Raw genomic sequence first — 10,272 nt, forward strand, 5'->3', positions numbered from 1 at the left:
CCGGGAAGGCCGGCCCCGGGAAGGCCGGCCCCGGGAATGCCGGCCCCGGGAAAGCCCCGCCCCGACGCTTCCCGGAAGCTGCTGGGGCCGGGAGCAGACGTGTCGGTGCCATGGCGGATCCCGGGCGGCTGGAGCGCCTGGAGCGGCGCGTGCGGGAGCTGGAGGAGGAGCTGGCCCGGGAGAAGCGCGGGCGGGGAGCGGCGCGGGCCCGCATCGACACCATGAGCCCCGAGGTGACCGACTCCAACCCCTACAGGTGCGCCGAGCGCGGCGGGGCTCTGCCAGAGGGCGGGGTGGGGAACGGGGGGAGCCGCGGGATGACGGAACGGTGGGTCTGGGTGAAGCGGGAGAGGCGCACGGAGCTGGAGGAGGCTCGGCTCGGACGGGTGGGAATCTCTGGGATGGGGCTGGCTGTGCTCGGGAGGCTGTCGGGCAGCGCAGGAGGCAGGTGCTCCCGGCGGAGCAGGGGAGAGATGCTCTCCGATTTCCCATCTGGCTGGGCTGGCAGGGGTGGATGTCAGGGTTACTTTGTATTTATCTTGCTTTACGATACAGGCAGGAAGGGAGAGAGAGAGAGAGGAAACCTTGTGGGTTTTTTCAGCTACGTTGCTAGTAAATGGGAGAGGTGTTGGTATTGCATGACGTCATATTCCTCCAAATTGCCTATTTTAGAAGTCGGTTTATAGAATTCTTGAGCTTTAGAGACCCCCTCCATTCTAGAAATCTGATGAATTTTTTGGTTTTGTATTGTTGACTTGGGTTTGGTTTTATTTTTCATTAATACAAGTTGATACTTGTACTTTCATGAAAAATGCAATAGAGGGATAAAATGTTACTTTAAAATCCTTTCAGTTATCCTCCAAACTCGATAGTCTCTGTTTATTTTATTTTTAATGTTATGTTAATCTAATCAAATCGATCAGGAAACAGTGCAAGTCTTCACTGGTTTGCTACCATATGGTTCATTACCAAAAAAAAACCTGTCACCTTTCATTCTGTAAATCAGGGATTAATTTACAAAAATAGCTGTGTCCACATGATTTTATCGATATTATGCATAGGAGAGGAATAGGTGCATGCGTTTCTGCAGAGTTAGGACCCTGGTGCAAATAGAAAAGCATCTACTCTGTCAGACTTAACCGAGATGGCAATCACAACTACAGTGGAAACAGCAGGCTTGAGTTTACTGCTTGGTGAGGTTATTTCTAAAGCAAAAGTGGTTTTAGATACCTGAAAAGCAAAATTGTTGTTAGGAACATTAGAAACATTTTCTGTGTAACGTTGCATTTTTTTTTCTTTCTAGTCGCTTGATGGCATTAAAAAGAATGGGAATTGTCAAAGACTATGAGGTAGGATTCTACCTGTAATGAAACATTGCTTGCATTTTTTCCCTGGGAGGACCACTTTCGAGATAATGACCTGTATATTGTTTCTCTCTACAGAAAATCCGTACCTTCACAGTTGCAGTAGTAGGTGTAGGGGGCGTTGGCAGTGTGACTGCTGAAATGCTGACAAGGTGTGGCATTGGTAAGGTAATGAGAGTTTTTTTGTTCTTCTCTGTCTTTATAGTAGATGGACCAATCCTCTTCTTAAAGAATTTGGTTTGGTTTCTCTCTGTTGATTTTACCCAAATAAGAAATGTTGTGAAGAAAGCATTCAATAACAGCACCTGTGTAAACATCACACATGAAGAGTCTGTATTTTTATTACACTGGAAAAGCTGATTTATTTAGGGCTTAATCCTCTATCATGTGAATGATTCTTGTTTGGATTTTTGTCATCTCCATATTCTTATATGAATCCATCTCTCTAATCTTCATGCTGGATTACTGCAAAAGGAAAACATAAATAAAGAAAAAGGAGAGAGTATTTCACATAAAAGATAAAGTCTTACAAGAACCAAGTTTATATCATCAAATTGAAATGTAGTAGATGACAAACAGATATCTTTATCCCAAACATTAGTTTGTCACGTGGCAGCAAGTAGGAATGTGATAATAGATGTGATACTGTTCATGTACGTAATCTGCTGAATATTCTTAGTTTAGATCAAATAACGACTTAACTTTTTATTGAGTAATTTTAATGATTTAACAGATTGATTCAGTTTTTCACATCCTTTGATGTCAGTTCCTCTTGTGTGGGACTGAATGGTCTCTGAGGGATTGAGTTTGGTTGGGGGGAGTTTTCTATGACTTTGGTTTTAGAATTAGTTTTGTTGTTCAAAATGTCTTGCCATAGCGCTCTGTTTGCAGAGTCCCTGGACATTCACACATGTTAAAACAATCTTTATTGTAGCTGCTTCTGTTTGATTATGACAAAGTGGAGCTGGCAAACATGAACAGACTCTTCTTCCAACCTCATCAAGCTGGATTAAGTAAAGTGCAAGCAGCAGAACATACATTGAGGTATTACTTGGAGAAGTGGGTATCAAATGTATTTAGCCAGGATGCTGCTCCAGAAAACTAATGTTTCTCTCTTAATCATTTGCAAAGTAGCATGTTCTAATTTGGGAATTCAAGTATAAAATATTTGTGGAGATGATTGATACTTCAAAGACATTTTGTACTGGCCAAAACCTTAATGTGAGTGTACTTTTTAAGTATAGCCAGTTTTGCTCAGAAGTTTGGTATAAACTATGCCACTTCCATATTTTGTGGGGTTTTTTTCGTATCTAAACTGAATTTTTGAAAAATATGGGTGAATTCTAGAGTTCAGACTGGAAATTTAAGCCTGTAGCAACACTCGTGAAGTTAGAATGCAAATTAACATTTTATTCTTTGCTACTGACTCCTATTATTTCCTCCATAAGGGATATTAATCCTGATGTTCAGTTTGAAGTACATAACTACAACATCACAACACTGGACAACTTTGAGCACTTCATGGATAGAATAAGGTAAAATCCCCCAACCTTAGCATATTGCTAACTTCTGCTGATGTGTGGTTCTACACAGCCTCACGTTTTTCTTGTTGGGGTTCTTTTTCAATTTAATAACTTCTAATTGAAAACCTCTAGGAAATATATGTATATGAAGACATTCCTGCCTTCATATAGATAGAGATATAAATGTGTTCTCTATAGCTGCCATTTATTTCTGCTGTTACTTAGTTATTTTTTATATGAGTGCATCTTTAGATTTCCAACCAAAGCTCTAGGTTTTCCATTATGGAAAAGAGATCAGATCATATCTTGAGTGCTCTGTAGTAGTTTCAGGTATGATTTATAGAATGAAGAAGAAAGCAATTATTAGTGGATCTCATAAAGAACTAAAATAAGTAACACCATTTGCAGTTTTTTGTACAAAGATACAATTCTCCGATACTTAGTACTGTGAGTGCATACTGTATAAACCGTCTAAAATGCCCATATATTTAAATCCCAGCTTCAGCATGGTGTTATATCTACTTCAGATCTAAGATGCTGGTTGTATCTGTACTGCATTTGCACAAGTTTTGTTAGAAATTCACTCTTCTTGCACTTCTGTACTCTAAAGCAGCATGTTGGTTGCTGTGTTGGTGTTTTGTTCTGCCAGCAATTTCATGTAAATCTCTGATGCTTGTTCCAGTAATGGGGCACTGGAGGAAGGGAAGCCTGTGGATCTGGTTCTAAGCTGCGTGGACAACTTTGAGGCTCGCATGGCAATTAACACGGTAAGGCACGAGCTTGTGGAAGTCTGTTTTCTCCTATAAATAATGTAAGGAACTGTGCAACTATAGAAAAGACAGAACTTAAAAACAGTCTCCTAAGAAATATCCCCCTTGGCTTGAGGAATCTGAGCTTTTACCCACACCTTATAAACCCATGTTATGTGTATAAATATCACTGAAGACTTAGAAGTTGCTATCAGCTAATGCTTAGTAGAAGATCAAAGCGTCATAAAGTCTGTACTTTCCAATTACTCTGTTTATGTAACGGTATTTTCAAGGGCTGGTATGTTAATTCTTACGAACTTTTAAACATTTTCTATGGCTAATTGTATACTTCACATGACTTTTTGTATACTGAAAATGCTGTTTATTTAGTCAAACTCTTTTTCTTTATAGTAGCAGCCAAAGTAAGGTGTTATGCCAAATGTGTGTTTCCTGTTACCCTTCAGCTGACTTGATCCACAAATTGCAGACAGGGAAGCACACAGATACACTGTATCCAAGCCTCTAAAAATAGTTTGTGGAATTATATTCTTTAGTGTGCTGTAACTGGGTCATTAATGTCTGTATTTGTTAAAACATCTTAGGTCCTCAGGAAAGCACAAAGGGCTGGCTTCATGAGGGCAACTTTAATTTGCTGTTTGATTTGTCCTTTGATAAATAATTTCTATCTCTTCATGTCCCTTATTCTGACCATAGCCTTTTTGCTGAAAGCAAGGGAGATGAATGTGTTTCATCACTCAAAGTTTATCACATTGTTTGGGTTCCTTTTCATAAAACTTCTGCAGTGCTGACCTGCATGTTTCTGTGTTTATAAGGCATGCAATGAACTTGGACAAATCTGGATGGAATCTGGAGTGAGTGAGAATGCAGTGTCAGGACACATCCAGCTGATCATACCTGGTGAATCCGCCTGTTTCGCGGTACGTGGTTCTCTGCTGAATGGCTCACTTGCCTTTTAGAGTGGGACTGGGAATGTGAAGATCAGCTGGCCTAGTGAGTGTGATCCTGGCTCAGCTGATGCAGTACCTTAAAATTCTGTGTGATCTGTGGCATTTCTTGAATGCTTTTTTACAGTTTAATTTCTCTATTACCCCTCAGTGTGCTCCTCCACTGGTTGTAGCTGCAAATATTGATGAGAAGACACTGAAACGAGAAGGAGTTTGTGCAGCCAGTCTTCCTACAACCATGGGGGTTGTGGCAGGAATGCTTGTACAAAATGTTCTCAAGTAAGTGACTGAGTTGTTGCTATTTGATGTGTACAGCAAAATATGAGAACAAAAAACCCAGAAGAAACATTTCATAATGACAAATCTGGTTCTTTTTTACATGTTCATGGCTTTTTTCCTAATGCTGTTGGACAACATTGAGCAGGGCTGAAATACACATTGCTTGAATTTTTCAGGGGTAAGAAACAGTTTCAGTATTTTCCAAAGGATTTCTGTTACTGCATAGACACATGCACTTTTTTTTCTTAGTTCTGCATTTAAACATTCTCTGATTTGACATCATTAAGTTATACGTTAAAAATGCTATAGTGCTGACTTGTCTTTGAAATTTTGTACATGGACAAAGAATAAATTACTTCTCTTGCCTGTAGCTGAGTTATTCCCACACACCACGAGAAGATGGGATTCTACATTGATACAGTTATTCTGTTGCCAGCTGACTACAGCATAACTGGATTTAAGCCAATTACAGTAACAGTACAACTCCATGAATCTGGAAGTGTATTCTAAAAGTTCTTTGAGGAAAAATTATTCCCTGAGCAGCTGAAGTTTTAGGTTTGCACCTGTATTACAAGCTCCTTCTTTGTCTGTGTTTCCAGGTACCTATTAAATTTTGGTACTGTAAGTTATTATCTTGGTTACAATGCAATGCAGGATTTCTTCCCAACTATGTCCATGAAGCCAAACCCCCAATGCAGTGACCACAATTGCAGAAAACAGCAAGAAAATTACAAGGTAAAACCGGTTTGGGTTTGTGGGTTGATTTTTTTTTTCCCCTTTTCTTAGAGAACAAAGCAAGCTGCAAATCTGTAGTAAAAGAAAATGTTCATTGCTACTCCAGTTTGCAGCAATCATCTTCAGATGGTTGCACATGTTTTTAAATATACAATACTTAGAGTTACCTTAAACTAAAGGGTAGGAAGAAAGGTTGAGCAGTTATGTAGAAGAAAATATGACTTAACTGAATGCAAACTTTTCTGGCAGTTGTATGTTTCTGACTCTTAATGGGTTTGGTGTTCTTTTGAACTTGCAGGTATTCTGCCTTTTTGCTCCTAAGCAGTCAGTGTTTGAAACTTTTTTATCTTACATACTGGAAGAAATCTGAACATTAGGCTTGAACTTCTTTGCTGTTCTTGAAAATTGGACTGTTAAATTTCAATTATTGAGGGGCTTATTTCTTTGTATTTTCCCTCCAGAAAAAAGAAGCTGAAAGACCAAAAGAAGAAGTAATTGAAAAGGAAGAAGAAATAGTACATGAAGACAATGACTGGGGTAAGTCATCAACTGGAGACTAAATGATGTTCCCAATACTGAGATTCAATTTGGGTGAACACAGTTTAGGGTACATAGAATTCTTCTAGTTCCTATTTTTGTAACTTACACTGTGTAATTACTGTTGGCTTCTCACAGGTCTTGAAAGTAATTTTACCACAACTTGGTGATACGTTTTTAGTGCAATGTGCAGGTTTAGGCTCAAAATATAACTGCTGCTTGAATAAAAACCTTTCTTAGAAGACATTCTGAAGATGAGAGAGATATGAGAAGATGTATTAACTGCATATTCCTTTAAAATATACTAGAGAGCAGTTTTTGCCTGTGTTGAGGCATCCCATGGATTTTTACAATCCTCGGAGGGTTTTAAATTAGAAGAAATTATCTGAAGGAATGATAAATGTGTTTTATATAACCATTTTAAGAATGGAGATATATGTTCTGTTTATTGCATGCTATAGAAAATAATATTATCTTACAACTGTGAGAAGTGTCTTTATGGTAAAGTTTAAATGCTAAGGACAAGGAAGAGATGCCATTCTGGTTCATAAGTTGCCTATATAGAATTATTTAATATATTGTAAAGGGAAAATATTTTGCATTGATAATGGAATGAACTTGTTGAAATCAAAGGTGTTTCTGCTTTAATTTATTCTGCTTTGGGAAAGTAGCTGCACTATTCCTCTTACTGTGATAACTTGGTGATTAAAGAACTTTTTTTTCTAACTTTTAACGGAGTTCTTGTTTCCTTTTAATGCAAAGGCATTGAATTAGTATCAGAAATTTCAGAAGAAGAGCTGAAGGCTGCATCTGGCCCAGTACCTGAGCTTCCTGAGGGAATTAGTGTAGCGTATACTATCCCAGACACGGTAACGTATTTATTCTTTATGAAGTTTTGAAATATACATTGTAGATTAAATTTAAAATACCAGCCACCTTACCCTTTAAATCTAAAACAGACTTCCATCTTGAACAATTCCAGTGAAACTTGACCTCAGTTCATTTGATTATTCTTTTTTATGGTCCAGTTTTGTGGCTAGTGTGAATGTACTGCTGAGATGATAGGAATGGATGCATTTGGGGGCTGGAAGAAGGACAGCAAATGTGAATTTCTCACTGTTTTGGTGACTAATTAATTTTTACCATACATATCTTGTAAAAGCTGTATGTAGTCAAAGAGCAATGAGTATACCTGGGGAACATAGAATCTGAATGTATTGCAGTAAGAACATTCTAACTCCTAGTCAAAATAGTTTACAATTGACTCTTAGAATCACTTAGGCCTAATCTCACAACTGAATGCCTGGTTCTTGGAAAATGGTGTAGTGTAACAGTAATAAAGCTGATCTGTGGGGAGGTTTTTGTTTTGTTTTTTTTTTTTTTTTTTTGTTGACCACTTTTTCTTCCTGTTCCTAACAGGAAGAGAATTTAATAACTGGAGAGACAGTAACAGAGTCTGAAGAAAGCCTAGAAGAACTCATGGCCAAAATGAGAAACATGTAGAAAAACAAATATTACGTACAACTTTCATGAGTTTGGATGGACATTGGATTTTGAGAAGACCAGACTTCTTACTTTTTTTTTCACCTCCATTGAAGCTTACCTTTACTTTTCAGATGAATCAGAACTGTTACAGGGCAGGAAGGACACAGACTTATATTGTTTATATTCTGTTTTCTCATCATGTCTTTATTAGCAGATAGAGCTGTGCTACTGTAAATTTTAGTTTCTCAGCATTGCTAGTGTCCAGATACTCAGTGGCAAATAAAAGGACCTGGATAAACTAAAAAAGCAGGCACAGCACATTACATAGCCTGTCATGTGATGAGAATAGCGCATAGAACAGGCCAAGAGAAAGATGAAATCTGCTGGAGTGGACTAAGTAGGTGAAGGGCAGATGATAATGCCTCTCTCATATTGCTGCTCCTGATTTTCCAGGCACTTGTACTTGGTTGTCATTCACTGGTCTGAAGTCTTGGCATGGATCAAGCTGTGGCTACTTTTTCTGATTAATGAGAACATCTAAGTCTTTTCATCTGCCTTAAATATCCCTGGGATGGAATTTTCTGTATCAATGTCTTACTACTGATTGTCCTTAAACAGCTGCCTATGTTTTGTATGTGATGTTTTGAGTATACTGTAAGAAGGTGAAGTCTTTTGTTAGTATTACATTAGCAGACTGCATATCAGCATGCCACTATTTTGTCTGCCAGATGCTTTTCATGACAAAATTATGAACAGCATTTGAAAGAACTGGAGATTTTTGTCTATCTTTTCAAAAGTCTAAATAATTGTATTTTTTGTTTGTTACTGAAAGTTTAGCTATAATTCTGATGACTCCCCATGACATTGGCTATATTAAGAAATTTAAGTCTGAGTTTGCACAGAAAGTCTTCTAAAATTAGGTGCTATCAATTTTTAGTTTTGCAAATACCCCTTTTGGAGCAGCTCACCTGCTGTATTTGTCTTGTAAATGACATTAGTATAGTCATATAACCTTTTAAATGGCCACATGTCAAACTGACCTGTAAATATTTGCATTCTGGAGAACCAGTACCCTGCAAAACTGGAAGGATCAGTTTAAAATATTTTAACCACTGCGGGCTTCTTATCCAAAACTTGGTAATTATTTCAGCCTTGGCAGTATAATACAAATATTTCCCAGTTAGGCTCTTCAAAAAACTTTTCCACAATGTGATGCAGCCAACACAGAGCCATGTGGTAGTATCCCACTATAGTGTAAAGAGACAACAATAGCATGTTGCCCTGTTTCTTAGGGCAGCTGAATGATTACCTAGTTATAGATAGTTTAAAAAATATTTCATTTCTATGCAAGGGTTACAAACTTCAAAGTCAGTTTCTTCCACAGCTGACATCTAATCATATTATACACATAAAAATCATCTCTGAAACCAGTGAGGGAGATTTTGGGTGCATTTTGAGTGTGGGGCATTATACCGTAAAATCAAAGTGGCTTTTTTGGATAGAGTTCTGTTTTGGAGAAACCAGGTTTTAGAAATGAACTGCAAAGAAAGATGGGAAATAGAATAATGAGACCCCATTAAAAAGGTAGATACTTGAATCTGTGTCACTAAGTCTGCGTTAGCTTGATCCAGTGTCAATTGACATGTTACTTACATTTCTGTGTGACTTTCACCTTTCTACTGGGAACAAAAAAAATCAGGCACACAGCTGGCTCTGGAGATCCTGAGGCAAATGGCTGACCCATTTCTGCAACAGTTGAGTTGATCCTGACTCTCAGCTATTTGGCTGACATGGCTGCTATCACAGGATTGACAAGAGAGGCAACTTCATGTACACTTTTATGAAGGAGTTAATACACTTTTGTATTCCCTGTTAGAGAGTACACAAAATGGTTCCTGTGTTACTTTTAGACTTTCATCTTGTATATACAAGAAGAATTTGAAATAATCAGAAAATAAATAAAAGATGGTTTTATGTGTATGTGTAATGGTTAAAATTATTTAAAAATAAACAGCATCCAAAAAAGCAGCATTAAAGGTTTCTTTATATATTAAAAAGATTTACAAGTATAATGTACTCTAACTGTAAAACATAATAAAATGTTTATTGCTTCCTTGTTATGAACTAACAAAGTACATTGCCATTATTAAGTCCAGCTTTATTTGGCAGTCTTATAAAAGTGTTCAGTTTTAACAGCATCTCGTGAACGTTGTTAAAATGTTGATATTCTGACAGTGTAAATAAATCTCAATTGAAACTGGTGACCCTCTGCTTTAAGGTGGACTTCTCCTACACAGAAATATTATCTGGCATGCCCCATGTATACAAATGACTTTTCCTTCATGTCCATCAGGCACAGCTCCATGGAAGCTGTCTTGGAAGCTTTCTTTGGGTTCACAAGGTAAGCACATGGATTCCTCACCCTCTCTGCTAAAGGACGATGGATGGTTGGGATCAGCTGTGTTTTATGGACCAATTTTTTATTTTAAATTCTTTTCTTATTCCAAAACCAAGCCTGCAACCGATGAAGTTGGAGAGAAGTTGCTCAATGGAAGAATAGTAACAGTTTAGTAACAGTAACACTCAGGATCTAGAAAGTAACTTCTTATTTAAACTAGCAACAATAGGGGAAACT

At 38.0% G+C, this 10,272-nt stretch overlaps 1 protein-coding gene across 2 annotated transcripts; it reads left to right on the plus strand.

Moving 5' to 3' along the window:
- The first annotated feature begins 82 nt into the window (after positions 1–82).
- On the plus strand, positions 83–9,617 carry UBA5 (ubiquitin like modifier activating enzyme 5). 2 transcript variants are annotated; one of them, XM_066320842.1, is made up of 12 exons: positions 83–256; positions 1,304–1,349; positions 1,443–1,532; positions 2,299–2,408; positions 2,813–2,899; positions 3,570–3,654; positions 4,470–4,574; positions 4,753–4,880; positions 5,480–5,615; positions 6,077–6,152; positions 6,915–7,021; positions 7,572–9,617. In XM_066320842.1, exons 1-12 carry the CDS (start codon positions 111–113, stop codon positions 7,653–7,655), a joined length of 1,200 nt encoding a protein of 399 aa, XP_066176939.1. In that variant the 5' UTR covers positions 83–110; the 3' UTR covers positions 7,656–9,617. The 2 variants fall into 2 exon arrangements, with proteins under 2 accessions (XP_066176939.1, XP_066176947.1); XM_066320850.1 differs by lacking the exons at positions 83–256; positions 1,304–1,349 and having other exon boundaries at positions 1,466–1,527.
- Positions 9,618–10,272: the final 655 nt, after the last annotated feature.

Source organism: Sylvia atricapilla, chromosome 1 (genome assembly GCF_009819655.1).
Source record: "Sylvia atricapilla isolate bSylAtr1 chromosome 1, bSylAtr1.pri, whole genome shotgun sequence".
Classification (NCBI taxonomy): Eukaryota; Metazoa; Chordata; class Aves; order Passeriformes; family Sylviidae; genus Sylvia; species Sylvia atricapilla.